A 14,427-nucleotide genomic window follows, 5' to 3' on the forward strand; every position below is an offset into this window, starting at 1 on the left:
AGATCCTCTGCTGTTTTCCCTCCACCTGCTGGTGTTTCTGTGCCCTCCAGATGGTGTTGCTCCTCCCCCTTCTATGACCACTTTTCAGCCATAACCTTGTCTGAGGTCAAAGGAGGGGGTTGTGCAACCTCCAGAAAGGGAGAAATTTGCATGGAGCCCTACCACTCTGAGGATACGCGTGACAGATAAGAAGGGCTGGTGGGATCAGTCCTGGTGGTAGCTCAGGAAGCAGAGCCTGGAGCATCTCCACTATGGCCTGGGCTCCACTACTTCTCACCCTCCTCGCTCACTGCACAGGTGGCTGCCTGCAAGGAATTCAGGGAGCGTTCCTGGATGTCACCTGGGCTGATGATCTGTTCCTCCTGCCTGGGAACCAGTCTTCATCTCTCCCCACTGATCTCTGTGTTGCTCTCTTCTTGCAGGTTCTTGGGCCAATTTTATGCTGACTCAGCCCCACTCTGTGTCGGAGTCTCCGGGGCAGACGGTAACCATCTCCTGCACCCGCAGCAGTGGCAGCATTGCCAGCAACTATGTGCAGTGGTATCAGCAGCGCCCGGGCAGTGCCCCCACCACTGTGATCTATGAGGATAACCAAAGACCCTCTGGGGTCCCTGATCGGTTCTCTGGCTCCATCGACAGCTCCTCCAACTCTGCCTCCCTCACCATCTCTGGACTGAAGACTGAGGACGAGGCTGACTACTACTGTCAGTCTTATGATAGCAGCAATCACACAGTGCTCCAGACCCATGGGGAAGTGAGACAGAAACTCCCCAGAGCATCTCTACCTGGGCCAGTCTCAGCCTGTCTCCACCGGAGAGGGTAGCTCTCCCATCTCTCCTGTCTAAGTGCTTGAGGTGAACTTTGCTTATGACTTCCTCTTTTCCTTTTCAAAATACCAATCTGTTTTTCCACACCTTGATGGCTGATTTTCTGATATGTGCACGATCAATTGTGGGATAAATGTAGTTTATAATCGGGTCTCTGAGCCACACCATGATTGATGTTCTGGTTGGGGCTGCCTTGCACAGTATAAGATATTGACTTGCATCTCTGGCCTCTACCCTTAGATACTATTAACACCCTCCCCTCATTTGTGACAACAAGACTGTCTTGAGACACTGCCACATGTCCCATGCTTGGGGACAAAATCAGCCCAGGTTGAGATACTCAGTTAAAGAGCATGTCTTCAGCTACTAAGAAGCTTGGCTTTGAAATGTGTTTATGCCATTCTGCTGAGCATGAGGCTGGTTTTCTAATTTTTGTTTCTGGTTCCCATCTATGAGACAAAACAATAACACCGAACTTCAATGTTTTCATGGTTGAATGGTTTTTCCAAGCAACAAGAAGTGAGAGATTGTGCTACTTAGAGGTGTAGAAGCCCTAACCAGATCCTGTAACACAGAGTTTAGCTCTGACTAGGACAGCACACAATGCCTTCCATCAATCTCCAACCCACAGCCCGCAGGCTGCATGCAGCCCAGAAAGGCTTTGAATGTGGCCCAACACAAATTTGTAAACTTTCATAAAACATTATGATTTTTCTGCAATTTTCTGTAGCTCACCAGCTATTGATACTAACAGTTAGTATCAGTTTTATGTGTGATCCGAGACAATTCTTCTTCCATTGTGGCCCAGGGAAATCAAAAGATGGGACACCCCTGCTTTGCACTTTTGTACAATGCACATGGAAATATAATAGAGCCTTCTTCCATCTAAGGTCATGTGACTCAGCCATTGAAAGGTGGAAGTGCTGAAATGAGCTCCATATGAACGGACCTTGAAAAATTATGCTCAGTGAAAGGAACAAATGCAAATATCTAGAAATGAAATGTCTAGAAATGACTGTATTTATAACAAATGTCCATGATAGGTAAATTCATGGAGGCTGAAAAGATCGAGATTATCCTCAAACCTTGTGATAATTTAGGTGAAAAGGATGATTTCAGAATTGGATAGAAAGTGATCTACTTCAAAAATAAGCTGGAAATGCCTCCATGAACAGAGGCGATGCTTTGCGGAATCCTAGGTAGAGAAGTGTATCAGGTGCAGATGAGGTCTTTAAGAATACTTCTTGTTTTGTTTTGTAAAATTAAATATGAATAAGAACACTGTGGGCCAGGCGCGGTGGCTCACGCCTGTAATCCCAGCACTTTGGGAGGCTGAGGCCGGTGGATCACGAGATCAGGAGATTGAGACCATCCTGGCTAACACAGTGAAATCCTGTCTCTACTAAAAATACAAAAAAATTAGCCAGGCGTGGTGGCGGGCACCTGTAGTCCCAGCTACTCGGGAGGCTGAGGCAGGAGAATGGCGTGAACCTGGGAGGCGGAGCTTGCAGTGAGCCGAGTTTGCGCCACTGCACTCCAGAGCCTGGCTGACAGAGCGAGACTCCGTCTCAAAAAACAAAACAAAACAAAAAAACACTGTGCTTGCTTGCTTACCTCCTCCTCAGGTCGTTTCCTGCAGTCTCTAAGAACAGTCCGCCTGGCTTCCCCATCTCCTCCCTGAGCGCCAGCATCTGGGGCGTGAACAGCACAATCAAGGCCACACCTGTGAGACCCTCAGTGAGTCAGCAGGGCTGTGTCCTGGTGATGTCAAGGGACACGGGGTCAGCAGGGGACCTGTGAGGCTGTCTCAGGGGGTGAGCATGTCTGGCCCTGCCAGCTGGGAAGCCCCTCAGGAGGTTGAGGGGAGCTGAGCACACAGTGAGCTCACTGAGCTGAGATGGGAAGTGACTGCAGCTGTCAGGACCTTCAGGGACACTCAGGCAGTCTAGGATCAGGCTCTCTCACCCTGTGGGGCCTGGTTCAGGTCAACTCCTCATCCTCCTCTTCTTCCTCCAGACAAGAGAGACATTGCCTATGGCTGAGGGGTCCTGGAGGTGATCCGGGTGCAGGGACATATTTGAATGTAGGAAATTCTCTCCCAGTGAGACCTGTAGAGACTAAAAGAGCGTTAGGAACATTCACTGTTACTGCTGGAGTCTTAGGGTGCAGATCTCTTGAGCACCTGCACCATGGCTTGGCCCCTCTGCTTTTTGTCCTCTTCCCTCCCTGCCCAGCTGAGGCACATCCTGCTCTGGGGAGAAGGGTCTATGCGGTCCTCAGCCCACCTCTGCTCCACTCCCTTTCTCACAGGGCTCATTGTTTTCTCTTTCTCTCCACCCTCCTGGGTCTGTGGTCCACATGGCACTGACAGCCTCTTTCACTGACCAAGCCTCTGGGACTGACAATTACAATCACCCACCCTGGAAACAGCCATAATACTGTCAATCAAGGCACAGCTTGGATTCAGGAGCACATGGGACATGTCCCCAAACCTCAGACCCAGAGGGGGTAACAACCATCTCTCAGGGACCTCAGGGAATTTCCCAGCCCCATGTTAGGCAGTTTGGCCTCCCTGGCCATCTCTGGGCTCCAGGCTGGGGATGGTGCTGATTTTCACTATGTAGCACAGAATGGCAGCCTCGCTGATTATTCTCTGATTATCTGGATGCTCTGTGACTCCTCCTGTGCATCTCTGGGATCATCATTCAGACTCACCTGCACCCTGAGCAGTAACACCAATGTTGTTTGCTATGACATTTACTGGAAACATGACAAGGCAGGGAGCCTTCCCTCCCTGGTATCTACTGAGATTCTACTGAGATTCAAGCAGAACCAGGGCTCAGGGTCCCCAGCCTCTTCTCTGTGTGAGTGGATGCCGTCGCCAGTGCTGAGGCTTTGCATATCTTTGGTCTCAAGCTTGAGGATGAGGCTACTCATGGCACAGTAGTGCCTCTCACAGCGCCATGGATGGGATGTTCTCTCTAAAATAGAAGTCTTTTTTTTTTTAGTTTGGCCCCTTTGATAAGTAGATTCTATAATAATTAGACAAAAAAAGTAATGTCTTTTTTGGAGGGTAGAAACACTGGTGAAAGAGAAACCGGGAAGGACTTGGCATGGGGGGTGGGTGGGCTTCAGACCATGGCTCTGACCCCCATGAAAGGAGAGAGGGAAGGGGGATTAGTAGGAATTGCCCCAGCCCACAGGCAGGTCAGACGTCAGACAAAGCCTCAGCCGACTGAGTGGGTTCTTTCCCAGGGGTGCCCACTAGAAGTGCCCTGCTTCCTGCAGGAAGACCTGGCTGGAGGGACCCTGGGGTCCTCATTGCCTGGAGCCAGCCCAGGGGCAGGGGACATGTTAGTCACTTGTGGTCCTCCTGCAGGTTCTCCCAAAGAGGCATCTGAGTGGGACACTTCCATGGCCGCCACCAGCACTGCTGCTGCATTCCCCCTCAGGACAGGGGCAGCGCCCTCCTTCCCCGGCTCATCTACCTGAGCCCCATGTGAAGTCAAAGCTTAGGTGTCTCAGGGCTTTCCCCCAACAGGCCCTGCAGCCACTGAGACCCTTATATACCCTGAGCTGCATGCTGTGGAGAGAGGGTCTGTGGAAGACCTTGGCTCTTAGCCATCGACTCCTCTGGGGAACACCATGAAATCCTCAGACTGGGGATGTCCTCTGGAGCCATCTTTATCCTCTTCTTCTTCCCAGTATCTCCTGCTCCATGATCTGGGTCCTGTCCCTGGCCCTGTTGCATCTCCAGTGTCTGATCCATGCCAGCCCTTCCTTAAATATGTGTTGAATCCATTTCCCATTTGCCCAAGAAATGAGTGCTGACAACGAGCTGCACTTTTTTTTTTCTAAATGGGAAATGGGTCAATAAATGAATGAATGAATGAATGAATGAATAACAACGCAACCTGAGTCTCCTGTCACATGGTTATTTTAAGACCTGCATTTTTCTTTACCCAGGAGGAAAATGAGTCCCTGCAGCTGTTATTGCCTCTGAATTGAGCTAACTTGTTTCTACACTGTCATGCCATGGTCACAGTGGGACAGATGTACACCAAGCCTACCATAGCTTTCAGCCCTGCCCTTCCACCTGCCCTGCCTGTGGCAGTGATGGCATCAGGGCTTCCCTCAGAGTCGGCCTCTACCCGCCACACACTCTGGGCCATCTCCTGCTCTCCGACAGCCTGGGGTTCAGTGATCCCTGTCCATGTGTCCTACCTCAGAGACACCTGCCACTCCTCCCCTTCCCTAATTTCTCTGCCATCCTGTTTCTCCAGCCTCCCAGGAATGTCCCCTGCCCAATCTCCTGTCTCAGGTTCTAGAACTTGTCCTGGAACTTCCCCAGAACTGAGTCTCTAATAGGAGAGCTGATGACAGGCACAGCCGCGGTCAAGCCCTCTAGCCAGCAGATGGAGGAGAATCAGCATGAGGGCCCTGTGCATCCTTCCTGCTGCACACCTGGGCCCATACCCCCTCCAGCCTCCATATGCTCCTGCAGCCCCCACCTCAGTGTCTGCCTCAGTGTCTCCTCCCAGCACCTTCCTCAGGAAGGGCCTGAGATCTAGCATGGTGTGTTTCCCCTCGGTGAACTCCTAGTCACAGCAGCATCCCGAGTAAGAGCCTCCTGGTGAAGAGATTGTCTTGGTGCTCCACCCTGGCATTGTGTCCTCAGCTCCAGGGCAGGTCACACACTTTCCTGGACCAAGATTACATGCAGGCCACCCCTGCTGGCCCCCTGCCCCACAGAGGGAGGCCCGGGGTCAGAGGTGGCACCAGGACCACAGCTGCATTGCTCCCTGTAGGAATTCTTCCTGCATGTTTGAAAGACAAGAGTTACACAAACAAAGCAGAGGGAGGATTCTGGATCATTGCAAAAGGAGAAATTTGCCTGCAGACCAGCAGGGGGCGCGGTGAGACCTTCTCTGTGTATTTCTGCAGGACAGGTGCTCACCGCTGGGGAGCCCTCAACTGACAGAGGCCCAGGGCTGCTCCTTCACTTCCTCCTGGGACTCTGCAGCCTTGTCCCATCTGTGCCTGGCAGAGTCCTCTACACATGACCCTGTGTGTGGTCCCAGCAGCTGCTGCTTTCTCTGGTCCCACCCGTGGGGCAAACTCTTGCTTCATGCCAGCCTCCCTGTCCAAGGGCCTGGTCCCTGCGAGTGCAGCTGGGGGAGAGGCAATACGGGGACACATTTGCATGGTCAGCCCCTCATCTGTGAGCCCAGTGACGCTGGGATAAGAGAGGCCTGGGGCAGCCCACCCCTAGGTCTGTGGCCTCAGAGGCAGCTGTGTCCACTATGGCCCTGACTCCTCTCCTCCTCCTGCTGCTCTCTCACTGCACACGTAGGGACAGGGCTCAGAGCCCAGGGTGGTCCCCAGCCTGATCTGTCCCTCATGGCTCAGATCCCTCAGCAGCTGCGCCCTGACCCTGCTCCTCACTGTGCTGTGTCTGTGTCTGCAGGTTCCCTCTCCCGGCCCGTGCTGACTCAGCCGCCCTCCCTGTCTGCATCCCCGGGAGCAACAGCCAGACTCCCCTGTACCCTGAGCAGTGACCTCAGTGTTGGTGGTAAAAACATGTTCTGGTACCAGCAGAAGCCAGGGAGCTCTCCCAGGTTATTCCTGTATTACTACTCAGACTCAGACAAGCAGCTGGGACCTGGGGTCCCCAGTCGAGTCTCTGGCTCCAAGGAGACCTCAAGTAACACAGCGTTTTTGCTCATCTCTGGGCTCCAGCCTGAGGACGAGGCCAATTATTACTGCCAGGTGTACGAAAGTAGTGCTAATCACAGTGAGACAGATGAGGAAGTCGGACAAAAACCAAGGTTTTAAGCTTGTCATTTTTACTGAACTGGTTAAGAACTTCAGTGGTTAATAAAATCACATTAAATACTGCATTGTTGTTAAAAATGGTGGCACATTATAACTCTCTCCCATTTTTTTCACATAATGCCCATAGTGACTCTAAGCAGCTAAAATGAAAACACAAAAACTTATACCAATACTAAGAAATACTAACATTACTAACCAATTTCCACTAGTAAAAGAGTTGTGAAACAGCTGAAATACATCCAGATGGCATAATACATAATACCACTGTATACAAGAGTTGTATAAAATTATGTATCATGTATATGTATAATATATGAAATAAAATGTCAGCAGACATTACCGTCTTCCCACCAGTAGCCAGCAATTCTGCCCTGCCTCTAGAATAAATGGTTACCACGGGTTGAATAGGCGAACAGCCCTGGCAGCTCTGCAGGATGACTCTCACTGTTTGTTATTGTTTTATTTTTAAGATTGCTTTTCTTTCCTTTTTTTTTTGAGACAGAGTCTTGCTGTCAGCCAGGCTGGAGTGCAGTGGAGTGAGCTCGGCTCACTGCAACCTAAGGCTCCCTGGTTCAAACGATTCTCCTGCCTCGGCCTCCTGAGTAGCTGGGATTACAAGCGTGCGCCACCATGCCCGGCTAAATTTTTTGTATTTTTTAGTAGAGACGGGGTTTCACCATGTTGGTCAGGCTGGTCTGGAACTCCTGACTTCGGGATCCGCCCTCCTCGGCCTCCCAAAGTGCTGGGATTACAGGCGTGAACCACCGCGCCCCACCTCTTTTTTTTTTTTTTTTTTTTAGTTTGGTTTTGTTAGTTTAGTTTTGTTTTATCTCTTTAACTTGACAGTCAAAGATGATCCATGTGGATCTCTGCATGGGTCTGGGAGCTGCAAGGCTCCTGGTGCATGGCCCGGTCCCGCCTGCCTTGGCAGGGCTCCTCCACCCGGCTCCTGGAGGAGCTGCTGCGCCTGACTACCCTGAGTGGAGCCCGCGGCTTAGCGGCAGCTCGGGAGGGGCCTGATAGAAACTTCCCCCTGAGCAAGCAGCGCCAAACCCAGGCCGCCACCCAGGATGGAGGCTGCATCACCCCCGGGGAGCCCGGATCCTCGCCAGGGTCCACCAGGAGAGGAGCACATGGCGGAGATGAGCCTGCGGGGCTGGGAGAGAGAGAAGACATGGCGAAGCTGCAGGTGAAGACGCTGCACTAAGGCCCCACCCAGAGGCTGAGGTTCCCCGACCAGACCAGCAGCAGCGAGGCTGCCCAGAGGGGCGCTAGCAAGGTGGTTCTCTCCAGGTCGGATCACAGGAGAAGCTAGCCTTGCACCTGGCCCAGGCAAGAAGCAGGACATGGGCTTACGCAGAAGAATCAGCACCGATTCCACATCATTCCCCATGGCAACGGCCTCTACGGTGCTGTCAGCAAGACCCCGTGCTAGACCCGAGCCTGCACCAGGAGCTGCGGAGCAGAGGGTGCGCCCCATCCGGATCGTCTCCACCACTTTAGCTCCCTGGGTGAGGGCGACACGGGGAAGCTTATTATCGCGGCTGCCCAAAATGGGGCGTGGCTGGGTACCCTGTGTACATAGGGTAGATGCTGAATGTGAATAGCACTGAACTACTAGAGGGAGGCTGGAGAGGCCCACAGTGTCTATCTACCATGATTCATTATTTGGGCCCAGAGGATTGCCTAAGGCCTAGTATTTGGCCCAGTTGGCTCAGTAACGGGCACTAGGATGCAGTATTTGATCACTCCTATCCTAACCAAGTACGACAACTGGTGCAAACAGACTCAAAAGCAAAGGCAACGCAATGAATAACTTGCTCACTCTGGGGCCACATATTCTGAATAAAATGCCTACCCTTGAAATGTCTGAAAACCTTACACCCTGGGAAAATTGCATACAGAACTTGTGCTTGGAGAATGACATGAACTCTAATCAGGGTAATAACACTTGTAAAGTTCCTAACAGCTTTTCTTTCCTTTTTTTTTTTTTTTTTTTGAGATGGAGTTTCGCAGTGTTGCCCAGGCTGGAGTGCAGTGGCGCGACCTTGGCTCACTGCAAGCTCCGCCTCCTGGGTTCACGCCATTCCCCTGCCTCAGCCTCCCGAGTAGCTGGGACCACGGGCGCCCACCACCACGCCCGGCTAATTTTTTGTATTTTTAGTAGAGACGAGGTTTCACGGTGTTAGCCAGGATGGTCTCGATCTCCTGACCTCGTGATCCATCCGCCTCGGCCTCCTACAGCGCTGGGATTACAGGCGTGAGCCACCGCAGCTGGCACTTCCTAATAGCTTTTCTGTGAGTGTAACGCCATAATCATCTTTTAAAATGTTTTCTCGGAACTAAAAGTTGCTGGGCGTCTAAATGATGTTTCATGATAGTTTTGGGTGATTTTACTGCATCTGTAATTTTCTGTTTAAGTGAGCACTGCTTAATTTGAAAGCTAATTTCTCACAGTGTAAATCTGTTCATTCCTGGTAGCCTATTTTCTGCAAAAGTGTATTTTTACACAACATTAAAAAATGGTGTACCTTCATCTATGACAGTACATTACTTTTGACAAGCAGCTTTCAGGCAGAAATTAAGAGAAGTGTTTTATATAAAATTTATTATTTTGAACAGAGTTTGTGATTTGGTAGTTACGCTGTTGAAATTTGAATTTTACAATTCTTAGAAACTTATATTGATGCATTCTTGTTACCAAATGATTGGCCCATTACATTTTGATACAAATAGATTTGTTGTTTTGGAACCATTATTTGTTTAGAAATGGTCAATCTTTTAGAGAGAAATACTTAACAGAGGATTGTGGGAAGTTTTTTTCTTTCTTCTTCTTTAACGGATTGTACCAGGTCTTACTTGAATGAAAGTCTGATGCTTGCTGATGGCAGAGTGACTAATCTGCACTAGATTGATGTTTAGAGCAGAATGTCGGGTGATCTCAATTGTTTTTATTTATGTTTGTGATTTTGTTTTAAGGTAATCTTAACATGGTATAAGACTCTGTGACAAGCTAAACCTACTGCAATATAGCATGTTGGAGTCCCCTAAGAGATTTAAAAGCTAATGGCATAAATGCCTGGAGCCAACCTCGGCAGTTATTTCATAGCAGAAGATACCGTCTTAATACTCCTTTTAAATTCTTTTAAAAGGCAAAATAGGATCATCCTATTTTATAATGTACAAATGTCTGCAGAGATTGTATGGTTTGTTGTGTTAATGTTTCCCACCTAAAATCTATCATATTGCCACTTTGCCTAATTGTAGTCACATTTATTAAGTAATGCAGTTTGTACTTTTTATTTTGTAACATTCTGTGATTTTTGTACAACATTGTATTTGTACAATACAGCAATTCCCAGTTGATTGAATGAATAAATAAAATGTAAAATCATACTTTATAAAAAGATCTATGTGGCTGATAGAATTCTGACATTCCCCTCCAAATGGAAAGTGATGTGTTTCTTTAAAGTAAAGGTAGAGGAGTCTTAAATATAGGTGTTCCTGCCCCTATTGAGAGGTTTTCAAAACATGCTCTTAATTTAACGTTTAAACATACTAGAGTCTTAGAATGTGAGAATAATGAAATTGGTTTGTTTTAATTTTGTGATAATATTAAATCTACTGGAAAGAATATTCTCCTTTGAAAAGATTCTCAGCTCAGTGATCATAGAACCTGTACTTGCGTTTAATTCAATGAGGAAAGACATAGAAATGCCACATTAATATCCTCATTTAGGTGGTTTCTCCCTTCACTGATCAGCCTATGAATGTGTCAATGCAGTACTCCCCAGTTTAGGCTTAGGTACTTATTGAAAGGATGCTGCCTGAGCATTTTTAATAATTGCTATTTCAAGATCACATTTTGGCCGTGAGGCAGGCTGCCACTCACTTTAGGCTCTGCCTAGGCAGGAATGGGTCCTGGAAGACACATGTTCTCTCTCTCTCTCTTTCACACACACACACACACACACACACACACACACACACACACCCCTCTCTTCTCTCTGGGTACACATTATTCTGGACATCTTCAGTTTCCAGGATTCTCTATGTCTCCAGCTAGAAGTCAGGGCTTAGCCTGTGGTGATTCAGCCACCCTCAGGTTGAATCTCCATGAAGTCACAGGAACCACCAGTGGCATGGAGGGTAAGGGATCCTGCTATCAGGTTCAGCCAGGAAATGCTCTGGACACCTGCTGGTGGAAAAGTTTAATGCTGGGCAATCACAGGTCAGGTCCCCTCTTCCAGTCGGCAGTTCAGCCTCCCTGACTTTCTCTGGGTTCCAGTCAGTGCATGAGGATGATGGTGACATTTATTCAGGGGCAGCACAGCAGCCTCAGTCACCACCAACAGTCACTGTCATATGAGAAAATTAGATAGAAATTGGCCTCCCAACTCTTCTGTCAGATCCATCTTTGCCCTTTTTCTGCCTGCTTGAGTGAATACGACCAAGACCAGCTCAGGTTTTTGCTGATGCTATCACACGTGCTCCTAAAACCAGAGGGCTTAATGGTATTTTCTGTTTATCTTTACGGATTCAATGAAAAGACACCTTTTCTTACTGGTCTCCCAATGAAAACATAATCACTATGTCCACAGTAACAAAGATAGCCCTCGTTGTTGTCTGCTGGGATGAGAAGAGCAGCAGAAGTTTGGCAGGTATGGCCCTCATGGGCTTCACATGTCCCTACATCTGGCCCTGGCTTTGCTGATCACCCTTTGGGCTCTGAACCCACAGGGAAGTTAGGTTTCTCTTTGTTTTGAGATTGCCTCTGGAAGAGCTGCTCTGTTCCCAGGTGCAGGGCAGCCCCTCCTCAGTAACGACCCAGCTCTCAGAGCCATGAAGGCCTCAAGCCTCCAGGTTGACTCCACATTTCTAGTGCTTGTCTCTGGTTCTTTGGTTGGAAAGATGTTGGATGAATAGAAGTTCTCTGAGACCTAGGCTTCGTGAATCCAACCCCCATTAAATCCAGGGATCTTTTTAACGAATAAAATGAATCAGGGCCCAGTGAGGGTGGGGAAATGGGACGTGAGGGTTCCTCAGGCCAGTAGTATGGGGAGAACATCCAAAAAGAAAGGAGGGGTTCCACTTTTGAGAATTGTCTTTTTATATCCATCCACATATTGACGAAAATTATAAAATTAGACTAAAATACCTTAAATATATAACATGGTCAAAAGAAAAGAGGTATTACCAGGATAATATTAAATAGCAAAAGAAGTCAGAGGCAAAACAGAGCAAGAGACACTTTTTTTCTGACAGCATCATTCTTATGGGCTATAATGCCAAGGCTTGTGCAGTAGGAGCTGAAGGAATCTCACAGGCGACCCTCACGACAATAACGACAATAACAAAATAAGTCAACCTCTAAAAGAAGCCCACGTAGAATTATCCCCAGGTATGAACCACCTGGAGGCTCAGCAGAACATTAAGCCTTAGACTGGGTTCAAGATGACCACAGACTGGTGATGACCACAGGCCCCTGGGAGCAACACACTCACACGCCTGGTGATGCTGATATCTGGTAAATCATCACTGTGCATCCTGAAACACATTCTGTGATTAGCTCTTTGCAGACCATGACTAACGTGAAAGAAATAATGTCTCAGCTGTAAACACTGCAGAGAGGACCCACTCATTCTACTCCCTTAGGTCATGAGTTGAAAGATCCATTTGCAATGGTCAGGATGTCCTTCCAGAAGAGCTGGGTCTGTGTCTGAGGGGCCACCCGACTTGGGAATCGGAGCCCAGCAGGGGGTGCTGTTGGACTGTTCCTGAGAGGGCAGGGCTCTGGGCCAGGCCACATAGGAAAATACTGGTTCTCATACACTTGAGCAAGCAGTGTCCTCACTGAAGTATGACTTCCTGCACCTGCACCACCAAGCAGGAGCCACTTCCTGCACCTCAGGAGCCACTGAGCACTAGACTCACACGCCAATGCTTCCTATTTTATCCTCCACCCTCATGGAGTCCTTGTCCAAGCCTGCCCTTCAAGCAGAGACAAGTCACACAGCAGGAACAAATTTGCTCAAAGGAACTTGAACTACAATGTTTCCTGGGCACAGAATGAGAAACACTTGGAACTGGGGAAGTTCCCATCCTAACAACTTAGACTCAGCAAGAAGAACCCTGGAGCTTCTCCAGCATGGCCAGAATCTCAGTCCACTTCAAAATCCTCAGTCTTTAGATCAGGAGTTCTTTTAGGGATGAGGTCAAGGTTTCTGGGTGCACATTACCACTGCCTTTCAGTCCTATCGTCTGGGCATGAGGAGCTTGTTATCTCGTTCTATCCACTATTTCTAAACCTCCTTGTAGAGGGCTGGGTTAGAGAGTGCTAACTGCCATTTATACAGTCTGGACCTTTGTATAAAATTATAAACATACACACATACACACACACACAAACACAAACACACATACTTATTTTGATGTTCCAGCAAAAGAGTAAAACTAAACTCAACAGAAACAGAAACAGATTTGAATAATACAAGACAGTCTCATTAATGAACATAGAAGCAAAACTTTCTCAGAATATTAGCAATTAGAGTCCATTTTATATCAATGAAGGATTATCTTGAGCATCTGGGAGGATGTGGGTTGAGACATTTGCACAGTCATTGGAAGATAGTGAACATGATTTTTGAAAAAACAGCATGTTTAGAGATATCAACCAGAGGTCAGATGCTTCAATCAGAGAAAGATCCTCTGAGTTCTCAGGGCTGCTTCCCTGAAAAGCTACGGGAGAAGGAAATGGAGTGACTGGACACAATGCCAGGGGATTCATTGACCCTTTGGCCTCCCACGGGCAGCATGCATCAGCATGGTCTTACAAGGATGAAAAAGGGCATCCCTCAAGAAAGACTGACCATTTCCCCAGAAATTAATAAAGAAATATCATGGCCGGGCGTGGTGGCTCACGCCTGTAATCCCAGCACTTTGGGAGGTGGGCGGATCAGGAGGTCAGGAGATCGAGACCATCTTGGCTAACACAGTGAAACCCCATCTCTACTAAAAATACAAAAAATTAGCTGGGTGTGGTGGCAGGCGCCTGCAATCCCAGCTACTCAGGAGGCTGAGGCAGGAGAACGGTGTGAACCTGGGAGGCGGAGCTTGCAGTGAGCCTAGATAGCACCACTGCAGTCCAGCCTGGGCGAAAGAGCGAGACTGTCTCAAAAAAAAAAAAAAAAAAAAAAAAAAAAATCACAGTATTTTCACCAGTGCATTTCTGTTCGAGCGAATATGTTGGGTGAAGAAATATATAATATATACTTTTCTAAATGAAATTTTTATCTCACAAAATTGTAGAATTAAATTTTTGTTTTGGATAAGAAATCAAGAAACAATCACACACATTCTTATGATCTCATGAAAACCAGGTATAGGAAAGGAAGTGACGACCCCAAAGTTCATCTAAAAAGTGAAGGTTTTGATTCAAAGATAAGAGGGTTGTCATGTTCAAGACAAAGTCACTACCATTCGTGGTATTTAAAGCTGTTGGTACAAGTGCCTATCATTGCCGATTCCCTCCAAATTTCTTGTGTATGGTTGCATCTTAAACATGAGCACACACAAAAAGAGAAACAGCAAAACTAGAAAACAGATTTACCTTTTTGAGTTTCCAACTGGAGGAGAAAATGAACAAAGAGTAAGAATATCACATGATAATGGGAGGAGGAGTGTTAGGAAGGTGATGAGGAGCAGTTCAGCCTTCCCAGCTTGGGGACGGTCTTAGTGGAGCAGAGAAACCTCCTTCCTGCTGCTA

General features: G+C 48.0%; 2 gene segments (V, D, J or C); both read left to right on the plus strand.

Annotated features, from left to right (window-relative positions):
• Positions 1 to 2,443, plus strand: LOC101142289 (immunoglobulin lambda variable 6-57-like). The segment is given in 2 exon segments: positions 1 to 297; positions 423 to 2,443. Coding segments are annotated over 2 exon segments (447 nt in total).
• A 3,687-nt stretch (positions 2,444 to 6,130) lies between these two features.
• Positions 6,131 to 6,662, plus strand: LOC115931959 (probable non-functional immunoglobulin lambda variable 11-55). The segment is given in 2 exon segments: positions 6,131 to 6,176; positions 6,295 to 6,662. Coding segments are annotated over 2 exon segments (414 nt in total).
• The last annotated feature ends 7,765 nt before the right edge of the window (positions 6,663 to 14,427 follow it).

Source organism: Gorilla gorilla, chromosome 23 (assembly GCF_029281585.2).
Source record: "Gorilla gorilla gorilla isolate KB3781 chromosome 23, NHGRI_mGorGor1-v2.1_pri, whole genome shotgun sequence".
In the NCBI taxonomy this organism is placed as follows: Eukaryota; Metazoa; Chordata; class Mammalia; order Primates; family Hominidae; genus Gorilla; species Gorilla gorilla.